The 17,826-nt window shown below is 44.2% G+C and overlaps 1 protein-coding gene across 2 annotated transcripts in view; it reads left to right on the top strand.

Moving 5' to 3' along the window:
• The first annotated feature begins 6,262 nt into the window (after positions 1–6,262).
• lonrf1 (LON peptidase N-terminal domain and ring finger 1) overlaps positions 6,263–17,826 on the top strand; it is a 30,073-nt gene continuing 18,509 nt past the window's right edge. Inside the window, exons 1-3 of one of the 2 annotated variants that reach the window (XM_067987065.1) lie at positions 6,263–7,038; positions 12,225–12,343; positions 14,688–14,810. In XM_067987065.1, the coding sequence (XP_067843166.1) occupies positions 6,399–7,038; positions 12,225–12,343; positions 14,688–14,810 (882 nt within the window). In that variant the 5' untranslated portion in view covers positions 6,263–6,398. The remainder of the gene's footprint in view (positions 7,039–12,224; positions 12,344–14,687; positions 14,811–17,826) is intronic. The other variant, XM_067987074.1, reaches the window with a different exon arrangement.

Raw genomic sequence — 17,826 nt, forward strand, 5'->3', positions numbered from 1 at the left:
ACGTTTGCCTTACGCTGCCTACTGCACATATGTGATGCATGCCCTGTGGCTGCAGCACAGGTGGTGGCAGGTTGAGTGAGGCTGGCCGTGAGAGAGATGCACGAGAGGGTGAGTATGGGATAGAGCCATGAGATTGTATGAGGATTGGGTTGCGTGGTAGTGGCGGGGTGAGTACTGGTGAGGTGAGTAGGTGCAGGTAAGATGAGGATGGGGTTTGAGTGGGTATGAGGGGTGATGTGACAGAGTAGTGTTGGCAGTGCTGAAGGAGATGTGGGGTGGGGGCAGTGATGTGGCAGACAGAGTGTAGGGGAAAGACTACGTGTACTCACTTTGGCTGACCTACTGAGGTCATTGGACCGCCTCCTGCACTGTGTGCAGGTGGGCGATATGTTGGTGGCGCAGGTGACCCCCTCTGCCACCTCGAGCCAGGCCTTCCTGGTGGCGGAGGCGGGCCGCTTCCACCCGCCCGCCGGGTGGAAGATCTCTGTCCTCCCCCTCCTCCTCACCCCATGTATTGATACCTGGGGTGAGGCATCATTAAACTGGGAGCAGCCTTCCCCCTGGGCTGCTCCATGTAGTCATCTTTGCTATTGGTTGCAGCATCTGTCAGTGGAGGATTGCCCCTTTAAATAGAGCGCCTCCAGCTGATAGATCTTACTGCGCATGCGCAGCCCGCCCGACGCGCAGATCAGCAGCGGGGAACCCGGAGGAGCAGGTAAGTGAATCCAATTAGTGGGTTGCCTGCTACGATCGCGCGGGAAACCCACTAACGCGCCCGCTTGCCCATCCGCCGAGAACCCGCATCCCTGCTAAAATCGGGCCCTGTATGTCCACTTCATCCAGGCATACAATGTGTTGGGGCAAACCGAGGTGGAACTGAAAGGATTTAGGATGGCTGATGTCAACCCGCCAATCCCGTTTATTCCAGTGATGTCACCATGGAAGGGGGTGGTCACACAAAATTCCCATCCCCTCCCATCAGAATTTGCACTGAGGCAAAAACAAGGGAAGACCTAATGTAACTAGATATCGCCCCAAATTCCTCCCTCACCCTCCCAGGCAGCTATGACTTTACGTCGTCAGATGCTAGGAATTTTTAGTGCAGCGTTCACAGTGAACATTGAGTTACAGAGAAGAATGAGATAGAACTGAAAAAAAGGGCGAAGCCTGGACTACTGGGCCTCAAACATCTGTGGAGAGGTGCAGCCCTGCATAAGTGTTGAGACCATAGAATCATGGAAAGGTTACAGCATGGAAGGAGGCCATTCGGCCCATCGAGTTCATGCCAGCTCGATGCAAGATCAATCCAGCAAGTCCCACTCCCCCACCCTATCCCCGTTGCCCTGCAATTTTTTTCCTTTCAAGTACTTATCCAGTTCTCTATTGAAGGCCATGATTGAATCTGCCTCCACCAACCTCTTGGCAGTGCATTCCAGATCCTAACCACTCGCTGCGTAAAAAGATTTTTCCTCATGTCACCTTGGGTTCTTGACCCTTCTGCCAATGGGAACAGTTTCTTTCTATCTACTCTGTCTAGACCCTTCATGATTTTAAATACCTCTATCAAATCTCCTCGCAACCTTCTCTGTTCCAAGGAGAAGAAATGTACCGAGTCGTACAACACCAGGTTATAGTCCAACAGCTTTATTTGAAATCACAAGCTTTCTGAGCTTTGCTCCTTCGTCAGGTGACGTCAGGTGACCTGACGAAGGAGCAAAGCTCCGAAAGCTTGTGATTTCAAATAAAGCTGTTGGACTATAACCTGGTGTTGTACGACTCCGTACATTTGTCCACCCCAGTCCATCAACGGCATCTCCACACCAAGGAGAACAACCCCAGCTTCTCCAGTCTATCCACGGAACTAAAGTCCCTCATCCCTGGAATCATTCTAGTAAATCTTTTCTGCACCCTCTCTAAGGCCTTCACATCTTTCCTAAAGTGTGGTGCCAGAACTGGTCACAATACTCCAGGTGCACCCACTTTGGACCTCCTCTGCTGATGCTGCCAAATTTTACAGCGTCAGGGAGAGGTCTCCATTTTAAATGGCAAAGACGGGTGCTTGCACTACTATGAGCGCATCTATGTCATCCATCATGTTAGAGAAGCCAGAAAGTCAGATCCGGGGATGCCCGTACACCTCCCCCTCTGGGAAAGGTAAGACAAGTGTCACCGCTGCCTCCTTTGTGAGGGGGTTGCTTCTTCTAAATATGTGGGGAAAACAACATGCCTGCCTTTTCTTCAGGTCTCCAGGACAGGATGTTGGCCTGGATCTGCAGATGGCCGCCATCTCTGCCATCCGTATACCAGGTTTCTCTGAGGCCAAAAAAACAAAAGCTCCCAACATAGAGAGTTCCCACTCTTGGCCCTGCCTTGCTCCCAATCCCTTTAATGCTAATGAATTTGTTTGGGGTAGGGGAGGCTCTACCAGCAACAGACTATCATGGAAACTCCAGTACAAAGCTGGTACCCAGTGGGTCCTGCTTAATCTGCAGCCCTTCTGGCAGAAGTTATGTGGGGGTGCACTGGAAAGGCTATGGATTTTTGGGGCCCTGGTGCATTCATTTAGTTGGACATCCAAGAACAGGCCAGAGGATCACCTGCATAAAAAGTAAATAGCAGTCACATGGTTTCAGAAGGAGGAGATCCTATCTGACCAACCTCTTTGAGTTTTTTCAGAGCATTACAGTGACAAAAATGAAGTACTTTTGTTTGTCTATTTTTGGTTAGAGAGCTGTCTCTTTAAATCCAGCCATTGTACATAAGATGTTTAAAAAATGACTGCAGTTGAAATTCTTGTACCAAGCTTAAATCAATATAATGGGGTAAATTTCCGTCTTTGCAGGCTGTGCTGTAACCTGGCCGAGCGAATCACACGGCCATTATAGAACCTGCCTGATTTTTATTCCATTGATTTGCATTTTATTATTTTCAGGGAATGAGGAACAGTAAGAAATTGATGGATCTTACTGTGAAAACTGTATTCATTCATGTATTTCATATAAAATAAGCCAGTTTGTTAGTTTTCAATCATGCCTTGTCACACGAGAATACTTTTCAATCCACTTTCGGTAAACACAGGAGAACACATGTGGCGACATATGCAAGATTACAGGAACTGGTACATGCAACAAGGGTTCTATGTTACAATCCCCAGGTTACACTATCGTTTTACTCGATATTGGGCAGTAAAGGGTTGAAGGGTTGTAGGAGAAGTGGGGTCCACTTATGGAAGTTAATGATGAGGCTAAACCCAAAAGAATAATGAGTACAAAATCAGAAAATTTGTAAGAGGGGTATGAGAGGAATCATGGGATACAGTTCCCAGATACTGGGACCACAATGGTTTTTCCAATCCTAAAACTTCCTATGTTCCTATTTACTCAAACCCACACACAGAAATCTCTTCTAGAAAGCAGTCAACAGAAGCCATTTGAAATTGTTACAATGCTATGCGAATGAAATGGAAAAATATAACAAAGAGTTTCTTATAAATTGAAACAGGGCCGATGTTAGACCTGTCAGTGCGGATAGATTTTCTCCCTCTCCCTTTGACACATACAGTATTCAGCTTTTTCTCTTGAACTAGGAGGCTGAGAAAATTATTGCACTGATTTTGTAACAGTCCCCTCACTAACTAAATGCAAAAGTCAGCTTCCATAGGTAAGCTGCTGCAACCTATGAATTGAAACTTTATTTTGCTTGTAACGTATATAGACTATTTGTGCTGCAGGGCAAGCAATGAACCTTTATACCACTGGGTTACACACTGGAAATATTATGGGGTGTCACTGTATATTCTTGATCTCTATAAAAATGGAAGAATCCATTTCTCCAAGTTACGCATCCTCCACTGTGCTTGGTATCTACCACTTGCTGTCCCAATGTAACAATGCAACGGTCTCATCCATTTCTCTTGCCACAAACTCCACCATCTAGAGGTGGGGGAGAGAAATCTCTCCATCCTTCTATTCCCTCTCTGACCCACAATGAACCCTCTCCCCCACTGAGGCTTTTGGCTTGTTACGTCCTCTCCCTCTTGCTGTTCATCTTCCCCCATCCTCCTCTCCTCCTGCCTTTCCCCTTCCTTCCCTTTCCCTCGTCTCCCACTTACTGAGCCACATATTGGCTTGTTTCCCCCACCACTCTCCCTTCCCCAATCTCCTTCTATCTGCCCTTTCCTTCTCCCCCAACTGGTTCCAATTTGCCCCTTTGCCCACCCTCTAACTCTGTTTGATCTCAGTCCTAACTCCTCCTGTGCAACACCACGGGAAATCAAGAGTACATATAAAATCATAAATGTTGTAATTATAACACACTACTTATATTTCTCTCAGACACACTGCACTTTGCCCTATGACACACAAGGGGCATTTACTTTTTTTTCTCTGTCAGACTGGATGTTCTGAAACTTTCTGCAGCCGTTTTATGCTTTCTTTCACTTTCATACACAAATGTATTCCTCTGTGTATTTTTTCCCACGTTTCTTCTGTTAGACGTTGTGCCTTGGAATATTTTTCTACGTTAAAGGCACTATATAAATTCAAATTGTTCTCACTGTCTTTATTCTCTCTAACAATTCATTCTCAGACATTGTGTATTTCCTTCCTCTTATAGATCTCATACATTTAATGTAAAGATAAGGGGGTGGTGCCAGAGGATTGGAGAATTGCAAATGTTACACGTTTGTTCAAAAAGGGTTTAAGGATAAATCCAGCAACTACAGGCCAGTCAGATTAATCTCGGTGCTGGGGAAGCTTTTAAAAACGATAATACGGGACAGAATTAACAGTCACTTGGACAAGTGTGGATTGATTAGGGAAAGCCAGCACAGATTTGTTAAAGGCAAATCGTGTTTAACTAACCTGATAGAGTTTTTTGATGAGGTAACAGAGAGGGTAGATGAAGGCAATGCAGTTGAAGTGGTGTATATGGACTTTCAAAAGACGTTTGATAAAGTGCCGCTTGGTAGGCTTATCATCAAGATTGCGGCCCATGGAATAAAGGGGGCAGTTGCAATATGCATACAGAATTGGCTAAGGGACAGGAAACAGAGAGTAGTGGTGAACGGTTGTTTTTTGGACTGGAGAGAGGTGTACAGTGGTGTTCCCCAGCGGTCAGTGCTGGGACCACTGCTTTTCTTGATGTTTATTAATGACTTGGACATGGGTGTACAGGGCACAATTTCCAAATTTGCAGATGACACAAAACTTGGAAGTGTAGTAAACAGCGAGGAGGATAGTGATAGACTTCAAGAGGGTATAGACAGGCTGGTGGCATGGGCGGACACGTGGCAGATGAAATTTAACACAGAAAAATGCAAAGTGATACATTTCGGTAGGAAGAACGAGGAGAGGCAACATAAACTAGAGGGCACAATTCCAAAAGGAGTACACGAACGGAGAGATCTGGGGGTATATGTGCACAAATCTTTGAAGGTGACAGGGCAGGTTGAGAAAGAGGTTGAAAAAGCATACGGGATCCTGGGCTTTATAGAGGCATAGAGTACAAAAGTATGGAAGTCACGATGAACCTTTGTAAAACACTGGAGTATTGTGTCCAGTTCTGGGCACCGCGCTTTAGGAAAGATGTGAAGGCCTTAGAGAGGGTGCAGAAGAGATTTACTAGAATGATTCTAGGGATGAGGGACTTCAGTTACGTGGATAGACTGGAAAAGCTGGGATTGTTCTCCTTGGGACAGAGACGGTTGCGAGAAGATTTGATAGAGGTATTTAAAATCATGAAGGGTCTAGACAGAGAGAAACTGTTCCCATTAGTGGGTCAAGAACCAGAACACATAGATTTAAGGTGAGTGGCAAAAGAACCAAAGGTGGCATGAGGAAAAAACTTTTTTATACGGCGAGTGGTTGGAATCTGGAATGCACTGCCTGTGGGGGTGGTGGAGGCAGATTCAATCATGGCCTTCAAAAGGGAACTGGATAGAACTTGAAAGGGAAACATTTGCAGGGCTACCGGGAAAGGGTGGGGGGAGTGGGACTAGCTGGATTGCTCTTGAATAGAGCCCGCCAGGACTCGATGGGCCGAATGGCTTCCTTCCACGCTATGAGAGATAGTTAGATAACTGTATGGGTGTTTATATCTCAGACACCATCCGTACGTACCTGCCCACCCATTCCAGACCGGGATGTTATGAAACTTGCCGGAGGTGTTTTGTAACAGTTCCACTCGGCCCGCCCCCTTTCCCCCTCTCGTCCAACGGCAGCGGCGCCAGGCGGTCACGTGCGCCAGCCTTTTGTTTTCAAAGGGCCGGCCGGCGCAGGTGGCGGTTGGTTTGCCGGCGTCTCGCGCCGTGTCCGTGACCTGGGAAGAGTGTGAGCTGAGCAGAGCGAGCGAGAGAGAGATGAGAGCGCGCATGCGTGGGCCAGCTTATTGAGCCGATCATGTCGGCAGTGAGCGGTCGAGGTGGCACGTCGGCGGCTCTTCCGAGCGAAGGGAAACGCGACTGCAAAGACAGCGTCGATCCGGCGGTGATGGTCAAGTCTCGGGACAGCCTGGGGCTCGCGGCCGCGGACCGGGACTGCCCGTTTCCACAAGCGGCGGCGGCGGCCCTGGCCTCGGCCAGCCGACTGCGGGAGGCGCTGGAGCGGTGCTCGCGGGCCATGAGCCGCGGACCTCTGCAGCCCGAGCAGCTGCGCGGCCTGGTGGACTGCCTGCTGCACAACTTCAAACGGCGAGGGGGCGGTAGTGAGGGCGAGAGCGAGGACGCGGAGACGGGCCGACCGCCGACCGGAGGGGGCCTCCTGGACTGCGGCGGCTGCCGGGAGCCGCTGGCTGAGCCCGTGACCCTGCGGTGCGGACACACTTGGTGCCGGCCCTGCCTGAGGCGGGCCGCCCGGTGCCCGCGGTGCGGGGAGGCGGCGGACCCGCGGGCTCTGCGCCCCAACGTGATCCTCTGCCACCTGATGGGCAAATGGTTACCGGCCGAGGCGCGCCGGACTCGGGACAAAGTCAGAGTGGCGGAGCTGGTGGCTGAGTGCCGCTTTCCGGAGGCGTTGACGATGCTGGAGCAGCTGGAATTGAGTGAGTACCGGGGTTTGGGGTGGGTGGGTGGGGGAAGAGTAGATGTTTTTGGGGACGAGGGAGGGGGGAGGATGGGGATGAGGGTTGTTTTGATCTGTGAGGTTTAATAGGATTTCACTCTCTCCAGGTTGAACTAGTGCCCTGTCATGTGTAACGAAGCGCTGTGAGCGCAGGGTTATATAACGGAGGTGAAGTCATAGGAGTTGTGTGTGTTTTATAACCGGGTTGGGAGTGGGACGCAAGAATCCGGCTCCTGCAGGAGATTGAATGGCGACAGTTTTGTTTTTTTTTCCCCAAGTAAAAGTATGCGATTTTTTTTTTGTTCAGTTCTTCGATCGTTATACTCAAACAAATAATAGCTTTGTTACCCGTGAGCTTGCAGTCCTCCCAGACAGCAACAGTCTTGTTATGTAAACACTTCTTTCAGTTATTTGTCTAAGGTTTCATATTCGCTTACCTAAAGTGTCGCTACAGTTCAGTCCGCATCGAGTCTCGTTTATTTGCCATGCAGCGCAGATAGGCGTAAAATCAGATACGTTGGAGTGGAGCTTGTGGGGGATGCTGTATTCCGCGGTAATTAAAGTATGAAACATGTAGTTATGTTCTCTATGTCCAGTAAATAAGGAACTCCTGTTAAATATCAAAAGTACTTCCCAGCAAGTTTTACGCACGTCACGGGTACTGGTATATCCGAAAGATGCAAAATGTAATACACCTACAAATAATCAATTTGGGAAAACGCGGTTCATTTATTAAACAAGGTCATCTTAGAATCGCTTATTTGTTTATGATTAGATATATCCATATTTATTAGTATCTAGTTACTGATCAATCTGATTTATCATTCAGATTTGCTCAGAAGCTGAAGTTTTTGCTGTCTCCAGCACTATGATAAATGTCAATCTTCAGACAGCAGATTTCATTACACTCCAAGTGTATAAATTTGCAGCAATTTTGCCAGGCCAAATCACTTGCCGTTATACAGCCTTGCTCAAGCAGCGCCTCGTTACACAAGAAGATGGGGCATTATCCTAACTCGCACCAGGTCCCGTTCACCCATCACCCTTGTGCTCGCTGACCTACATTGGCTCCTGGTCTGGGAGCGCCTCGATTTTAAAAATTCTCATCCTTGTTTTCAAATCCCTCCATGGCCTCGCCCCTCCCTATCTCTGTAACCTCCTCCCTCCGAGATCTCTGCGCTCCTCCAATTCTTACTTCTTGCGCATCCCCGATTTTAATTGCTCCACCTTTGATGGCTGTGCCTTCAGCTGCCTAGGGCCTAAGCTCTGGAATTCCATCCCTAAACCTCTCTGCCTCTCGACTCCTTTAAGACGCCCCTTAAAACCTATTTTTTTGACCACCTGTCCTGATATCACATGTGGCTCGGTGTCAAATTTTGTTTGATAGGGCTTCTGTGAAGTGCCGCGGGATGTTTTACAATGTAAAGGTGCTATATAAATGCAAGTTGTTGTAGTAGATCAACCCGGGAAGGGAGTGAGTAAAATCCCATCAAATCTTACTTGCCAATATAATGAGCAGCCAATAATAATTACAGCAGCTAAAAGACACTTCAATTTCTCAATATTTGGAAAGCTTTTGCATTGCCCAGTATTTGTGGGAGCATGAGACCAAGCTTATTGGAATAAACAGTTCAAATTATTTAATTTGTTCATTCTATTGAATATTTTAAAAATCTCAACGCTACATGAATCTAAGGTTCTCTTAAGCCTACCATTTATCTGTAGTTACCAGCAGTTTCTTTTTTGTAGATATGGGGTAGAATTTCCATGGGGGATATGGCAGGTAATCAGGAGAACCCTGTGGAAATTACTGGCATCTGATACAGCTGACGTATTAAATTCCTTTCTGTCGGGGGTTTGGGTAGTTGATAATGAAGCAGACCAAGAAGTCCTAGTTTTGCTCTCTGGGCTGCATTGAGTTATCATTTTTTTCCCCCACATTTCTCCTACCTGAAAGGCAAATAGCTGATCTGGGTGTCCGGATTGACACTAAATTGAAGCTATTGCAACAGTGGCAGTGAATAAAGCAAATCAGCTATTGGGATATATTACAACAACTTGCATTTATATAGCACCTTTAACGTAAAAAGTCCCAAGGTGCTTCATAGGAGTGTTATCAGACAAAATTTGACACCGAGTCAGATATTAGGACAGCTGACCAAAAGAGGTAGATTTTAAAAAGCGACTTAAAGAAGACTAGGAAGGCGGAGAGGTTTAGGGAGGGAATTCCAGAGCTTAAGGCCTAGGCAGCTGAAGGCATTGTTGCCAGTGGTGGATCGATGGAAATCAGGGATGCACTGAGGCCAGAATTGGAGGAGCGCAGAGATCTCTGAGGGCTGGAGGAGGTCACTGAATTTAGGAGGGGTGAGACCATGGAGGGATTTGAACACAAGGATGAGAATTTTGAAATTGAGGCGTTGCCGGACTGGGAGCCATTGTAGGTCAGCGAGCACAAGGGCAATGGGTGAACAGGACTTGGATACACGCAGCAGAGTTTTGGATGAGCTGAAGTTTACGGAGGGTGGAAAGTGGGAGGCCTGCCAGGAGAGCATTGGAATGGAGGTAACAAAGGTGTGGATGAGGGTTCCAGTAGCAATAAAAGGTCAATATTGAGCTGAAATAGTGAGGTAATCCTACCACTTTATAAATCATTGGTGCAACTGCACTTGGAATACTGTGTTCAGTTCTGGTCCCGCAGTACAAGGAGGATATTGCGGCTATTGAAAGGGTACAGAAGAGGGTGACCAGAATTATGGAGGGTTTGGATTATGATGAGTGAATATGTAAATTGGGCATATTCTAACTGGGTTGGGCGGGGGGGGGGGGGGGGAGAAAGAAGGCTGAGAGGTGCTATGAGTGTTGCTTTTAGGATTCTGAAGGGACTAGATAATGTACACCATGACAAACTTTCACCGTATCCAGAACAGTTGCACCAGAGGTCACTGCCTGGGCTTGAAGGGGGTAACTTCAAAGCTACTGTAGGGGGTGGTGGTGTGTGTCAGCTTCACCTCTGACTTCTGAGCGGTCCGAATCGCTCCCACTCCCTGGGTTCTAGACCTTGGGCTTATTTGGGGGTTGTGACAAAGTGCAGCAGACAACTGATTTTGGTGCAAGAAACTTTGACCTTTATTCAAGAGAGGAAATACAACACAACAATCTTAACACTCTAATAAAATGGGGAACACTTCAGTACATGTGAGGGAAATTACAGTAGAAAGATACCTCACCCCTCCCAAATCCCACTGTACTAGTTAGGTTGGACTCTAAAGGACCAGCGATAATGCTCACCAAACGAAACCTTGACAGTAATTCACCCAGAGGTAAGTCAGAAATAGATTGTAGAATGGAAACTTTGCGGATCTTCGATTTTCTCCCGAGTTGGTTTTTCTTTGGTCGCGGTGGCTCGATATTACCCGCCCGGTTAGTTGGTGGTAATATTCGGTTGGTTGTTTCGTAAGGCCCTTGTTGCCGCGAGGTGTCTGATGGTCACTGGGACTGTTGCTCTGGTTTCTTCTTGTGTCGGCCTGCTTCTAGAGCTGCTGTCCTTCCCTGTCGAACTGCTTTCCTTGTTGTCTGCTGGAAACTGCTCTTCTTTCCAGACACAGGCCGAACCAAGACAAGCAGCCCACCAGAGCCAGCAAGCCAGAGAGAGAGAGAGCTTTCGCCTTGTGGATGTCTCTCTTACAATGGTCTGTTTAAAACAGTTCTTACAAAGCTCTTTGATGGCCTTTTGATGGTCCCAATCATATTGCAAATTGCTTCTCCCAATGTGTCATTGTTTTAATTCTGATTTAGAGCTTGTCACATAAGGCTTCCTTTTGTATCCAACGTCCTAGGTGTTGTTGGTTTTACTTTAAACAAAGGCATGGCCCCACCATGTCTGGAAAAAGTTGCCTCTTTCAATGGGAATTGTAAACAATTTTACAACACCAAGTTATAGTCCAGCAATTTTATTTTAAATTCACAAGCTTTCGGAGGCTTCCTCCTTCGTCAGGTGAACGATGTGAAAACATTTTCACATCGTTCACCTGACGAAGGAGGAAGCCTCCGAAAGCTTGTGAATTTAAAATAAAATTGCTGGACTATAACTTGGTGTTGTAAAATTGTTTACAATTGTCAACCCCAGTCCATCACCGGCATCTCCACATCTTTCAATGGGAGTGATTGTCGACCCCCTGCGGTCGATTTTGCATTAAAACAGAGACGTGTATGAAGCTCCACGGTGTGTGTGTTGTTGATTTCGTCTGGTGACCTCTCACCTATCCTTCCATCTTAGGATTTTAGTCAGGGTCCAAAGTTTTTCCATACTCAGGGTTTTTTAGGGTTTTTCTCCGAGTTTTGGGGGATCTGTGAATTTTGAGAATCTTACAGCTACTATGCGGAAACATTATTTCGGTGAGCAAGTGGTAAATCTATGGAACGGGCTCTGTAGGGAGATGGTGGAAGCAGATAGTGTTGACTCATTCAAATGCAAATTAGACAGATTTCTTTCAGAAAATAATATCTTGGGATAACTGAGTAATTTGAGACATGACATATTTTAAGAGTAGCTTGCTAGGGAGCTATAGGTGACTTATGGTTACCAAAGCTTTCAACCACTGGGGGTTTTCCTCACCTCATGTTTGGGTCTGTTGTAAACTAATAGTGATCGATATCCATGATTAGTCAATAGCTCCATTATTGTATTGTGCAACTACCAGGATGGTTGAAGCCAAATTAGATGAACCTTGGTCTTTTTTTTCATCTTAACAATTCCTATGTTGATAGCTTTTCAACTGAAGTAGTTTTTTAACTTATCCTGAACATACATATGTTTTCCCACACTACAGATATACTGCATAGCTTAACAGTGATAACCAGGTGCAACTGCAAAGACATTAAATTTTACCATTATGGTTGCTAGATCCGCATAGATATGGAAAAGTTGTACTGGGACATCGATGGCCAAAGATTTCCCATAACTTAATGCATGTTCCCAACAGCTATGAATCAACAAATTGATTATTAATGCATTTGAACTTCTGCATAGAAGGGAAAGTGTTTCACACAGCAGTAGTGTGAGAAGCTTTTTCACTGGTGTTCTGTGCTGAAACTTTTAGTTTTACAGAATGCTGAATGTCACTTTTAGTATTTTGGGTGCCTAACATTTCTTTTTCATTTCTTTAGAACCCAGTGATGTTGCCCTACAAAGCTACAGGGCTGAATCATATGCTGGTCTACATCTGTTCAAAGAAGCAATTGAAGATATGGAAGCAGTGTGTTCAAGAATGCCTGCTTGGCCAGAGGTAGGCTATATTATATATTTAGCAGCTTAAAGAAACTGCAATCTTGCCCAATCCTAATTAAATTAGTGATCAACCTAATTATCCCTTTCTTTCTGCTACAATTGTACCTCAGTGGTATCCTGTACTTTGACCATTGATCTATGTTTCTTAAAATTCAAATTCTAAAAGGACACTTTAGTTCAGTACTGAAGGAGTGCTGCATTGTCAGAGTTCCGGTCTTTTGTATGAGCCATCAGACAAGGTCTTGACTGCCTGTTCTGATTGTTTAGGTGGACATTAAAAATCCCATGGTACTATTCATAGAATCATATAGCACAGAAAGCTGCCATTTGGCCCATCGTGCCTGTGCCAGCTCTCTGAAAGAGCAACCAATTATTCCCACTCCTGTGCTCTTTTCCCCATAGCCATACAAATCTTTCCTCTTTAAGTAGAGACCCAATTCCCTTTTGAAAATTACTAGTGAATCTGCTTCCACCACCCTTTCAGGCAGTACATTCCAGATCATGACAACTTGCTGTGTTTTTTTTTAAATCTGCTCACGTGCCCTCCAGCTTTTTTGAAATTATCTTAAATCTGTAAGATTTCAGATATCTTCAGTTACAGAACAAATAAAAAAAAAGCAAGAAGTTCTCCTGGTGCTCTGGCCAACATTCCTCCCTCAGCTGACACCACCAAAAATAGATTAATTGGTCATTCACCTCATTATTGTTTGTGGGACCTTGCTGTGCATATATTGACGTTTGCTTTTACCCACATGACAATAGTAACTCCAATTCAAGTAGTTAATTTTGATGCTGTTTGGAACATTTCTGAGAACTAAGATACTAAGTAAAATACAAGACCATTGTTTCTCCAGTTCCCTCTTGTGCTTTTTCTTGCTCTCCCACTGGGTGCCCAAATTAGAAAGGATTCCATTTTCTACCACTGACATCCCTGTCCCCCTTGAGTACAAGCAACCCTCAATCTGTAGGCATTAGTAAAGCCCAATTTTAAATTCCATTGAGTCTGCATTGTCCTGTTCCGTGTTTTAAAGTGGAAAAAAATTAATGCATCACATCAATGTTAATATGCCTGCTGATCTTATAAAATCCTTTAGATTTGTTTAACAAATAATTTAAGAATTAAATGTTTTCACTGTACACAGCAGAAGGTTAATAGTGCTAAGTTAACCCTGAAACAACTGTTCTTTTATACAGAGCAATTAAAAAAAAGCTATTGGATCACGTAAACAGTAGTGTCAGGATTACAAGGTTAGGTTGAAATTGTAATCTGGCTGTCGTTCTTCATTTATTCAAGTCCCCCTACAAATTGGTGTACTATATCATGCTCTCATATAGTAATAACTATTTACCTCCCCCGTGGGACAATCTGGAGAGTTTTTGCTTGAAATCAAGTAGGGCAGTTACTTGAAACAGTTCACGTGCAACCTTCATCTGTCAGTTTAGGGTAAGTGTTTTGGCATTGCAGTGTTTCAGACTGCTCTGCACATTTTAGTTCCTTAGAATTCAATTTCCATATTCCACACCACTTTGATGTACTTGTAGTTCCTATAAATGTAATTCAACTCCATGTACAAATGCTCCTCTGGTTTCTTTCTGACCTGCGAAATATTTTTGTATTTGTACACCTATACTCATTCAAAACCAGGGGCCTTTGCTGTTTCCATTTGTCAAAAACTGAGAATGTGATATCTTGTATAAGGCTATGTGGAAGAATACCTGATTCACGTGTGTGTATTTTTTCAGATATATATTTATTTGTATGTGTGTATATGTGTATATTTATAATTCCCTAGGATGACAGGGATATTTTATTTTTTCATGCATTGTGGATGGGGCAATGCATAGTGTAACTAATATATTTGACCTTTTCATTTTTTAGTCTTTTTGGGTAATAAACAGCATGTCTGTCTGAGTTTTATCATGCTAAGGATTGTTGCCACAAGTCTAAACATAGTTTTTTTTAAAAAAAAATCTTATATCCCCTTTAGATTTCATGATTCAGGTGATCACATTTCCTGTACGTAAAGATGTTATCCTACAGCTAGATAATACATGATTTAAGTAGCCTGCAAATGCTAAAACAACGCAAGTGATGGGAATTGGGATGCGACAACTCACGTTTGGGTCCAGTGCTAGGGTACAATGATTATGTAAATGTATCTGTTCTTGACATTTCACGGATAACTCAAGGGGAAGGGGTGTGGAGGATAGATTTGGAATTCAAATCAAAAGATCGTTAGTGAATGTGTCTGAGGGGTTTATAACAAGGAGTGAACCACAGTGATTTATGCACATTAACCTCTATGCATAAGTTTATTTAAAAGTTGTTTTAACTTTTTCAGGGATACTTTAGAAAAGCTAGAGTGCTATATACCATGGGTCTGGTCGATGAAGCTGTACAATCATTTCTTCAGTGTTTGGCCTTGGATGAAGATTTTACTCCAGCAAAAGTAGAAGTGGAAAAGGTAATGTTTTTGATATAGCTATCGGGGTTCTACTGTTGACTGGACTTGACTTGTATTGTAGATGGATGTCTATTCTGCACAGTTAAACACGTATGAAAAAATGATCTGAATGTACAGGTTGAAATCTATTCAGTCTACACGGGTGATTTTATTTCAGTCTAAACTCTCCATGAATTAAAGCCTATTTGGTTGAAAATCTCAATCAAATATTGGATGCTAATTTTAATATCTAAATATAGTTTTCCCTCAGGTAAGGTGATACACATCTGAGGCTTGTCATTAACTTTGAAAGAATGAAGTAGCTTGTTTTTTTTTGAGATGCCACCTCTTATCCTACAGGTATCTAATTTGTGTACCAGTAATTCCACTAGTTGAAATAAGAATCCATACATATGTTTTGTGAAGTTGTTGTGACAAAACTCTACATGGTACTTAGAATACATTAATACATTAGGATTGTACAGTTGAGCACACTCTGGGAGCATAATATTTTGGAAGATGGAGGTTACTTTTTTGACTTTGGAGCCCCACTCCTCTGATGTATACAGAGATTGGGGGGAAAAAAAGTATAACTGCTCATTGCAGCAGAGAAAGGCTCGACCACAAATTTATTAAGAATTGTGCAGAATTGCAACAAATGTTTAATTAATTCTTTGAGAATTTGAAATGGTGTAAACTACTTCCTCTATTCGAGTAGTTTTGAGTCTCAGCTGAAACTTTCACTAAAATAAGCCAGCTTTAAGTAAGATGTGCTGTCTCTTATTGGGTAGCTTATGTTAGGCCATTCTCTCTGGACAAATGCTGATGGCAATCTGTGTATAACTACAGATTTCTGGCATTTACATTATTTGGCATTTATATTGATGGTATTGTACTGATTGTGGAATGATGAAAGTGGGGAGCTACAGTTATCTGCATCGTTGTTGAGTGGGGGTTGGCAGTGCTCTGTGCTTGTCTGCACAAATGCAGCATAGAACACTTGAGTACTGGTTTACACAACTATTGAAGATTCTTCTTGATGAAAAGAGTTTACCAAGCAGTTATATCCTTTCATCTGTAAAAAGTAGAATGATGGCATTTCAAGCTGCTTTCGTTAGAATTTCCCCCCTTTTCTTCTATTCCTAAAAGTAGTGACTCATTGTGGCTTTTTTCAGACATTGGCAATTCTTTAGTGCTCCAACCCTCTTCCAATGGCCATGAGTGAAGATAGCTGTTAGCAGGCTAATTGACCTGAGGGTGTTGGGCATAACAGCTGAGCCACATTTTATCGTTGACGGGCCACATTCCACTTTCGGTCAGGGATGGCTGAGAAGTACCCAGGAGCAGGATCCCTAGTTCTCAAAGTACTTTTTTTTCTCTTTCCTTGTGCACTGAAAGGGCTTATAATTTCCTTTTTTTTAAACAAAAGATGCAGGCATTCATCAATATAATGAGAACCAGTAGTTAATAAGACATCATTATAGATGCTGACTAAATGGTCTGTTCATAAGATGTGAGGGATTTGATTACTTACCATCATCCACAAACACAACGTCAGGTTCCACGTGCAGGCTGACGACACCCAGCTCTACCTCGTCATCACCTTCCTCGACCCTTCCACTGTCATCTGGTGCTGAAACCCTCATCTGTGCCTTTGTTACCTTTAGACTAGACTGTTGCAATGCTCTCCTGGTTGGCCTCCCATCTTCCACACTCCATAAACTTGAGCTCATCCAAAACTCTGCAGCCTGTATCCTAACTTTCACCAAGTCTCGTTCACCCATCACCCCTGTGCTTAGCTGACCCAGCCGGTCTGGGAATGTCTCGATTTAAAAATTCTCATCCTTGTTTTCAGATCCCTCCATGACCTTGCCCCTCCCTATCTCTATAACTTCCTCCAGCCCTGCAACCTTCAGAGATCTCTGTACTCCTCCAATTCATGCCTCTTGCACATCCCTGATTCTAATCGCTCCACCATTGGCCATACCTTCAGCTGCCTAGGCCCTAAGCACTGGAATTCCTACCCTAAACCTCTCCACTTCTCTCCTCCTTTAGGACGCGCCTTAAAATCTACATCTTTGACCAAGCTTTTGATCACCTGTCCTAATATCTCACGTGGCTCGGTGCCAAATTTTGATAATCGCTGCTGTGAAGCGCCTCATTTTACTGAGTTAAAGGCACTATATAAATGCAAGTTGTAGTTAAATGGATCATTTGAGAATTGGGTCTAGACTGCCCTAGGCCACCAAATTAAAGTACTGACGCACTGTGGCTGCAGTGTGTACCATCCACAGGATGCACTGCAGCAACTCGCCAAGGCTTCTTCGACAGCACCTCCCAAACCCGCGACCTCTACCACCTAGAAGGACAAGAGCGGCAGACACATGGGAACAACACCATCTGCACGTTCCCCTCCAAGTCACACACCATCCCCACTTGGAAATATATCGCCGTTCCTTCATCGTCGCTGGGTCAAAATCCTGGAACTCCCTTCCTAACACTGTGGGAGAACCTTCACCACACGGACTGCAGCGGTTCAAGAAGGCGGCTCACCACCACCTTCTCGAGGGCAATTAGGGATGGGTAATAAATGCTGGCCTTGCCGGCGACGCCCACATCCCATGAACGAATAAATTTTTAAAAACAGGCTTGTGCTGGGTCTATTATTCTTTGGAACCCATCATTAGCATACAGTACTCTGATAGTGTTTTTGTACATCATTATATATAGAAAGATGATCGAGATGGTAAATTAATAAGGGGCAAAATATGCTGCCTATTTAAAGAAGGGATCTTAATATCCATGCCCCTTTCAGAAATTTGACCATTAAGAACTGAACAATTTTTTTCTGCCTTGGCACTGGGAGGAGTTACTGAAGTAGATGATGTAAAGCAGTTTGTGTTAATCATTTACCCAAGTACTTGCTTTCAAGTTTGTTGGTTCAAGTTTCTAGGCACAAAATTCCTTCCAGCCACTTTCCTAATATTCATATTCTGTTTATTTAAACAAATATTGTATATAGATTTAAAATAATAAT

Source organism: Heptranchias perlo, chromosome 1 (assembly GCF_035084215.1).
Source record: "Heptranchias perlo isolate sHepPer1 chromosome 1, sHepPer1.hap1, whole genome shotgun sequence".
In the NCBI taxonomy this organism is placed as follows: domain Eukaryota; kingdom Metazoa; phylum Chordata; class Chondrichthyes; order Hexanchiformes; family Hexanchidae; genus Heptranchias; species Heptranchias perlo.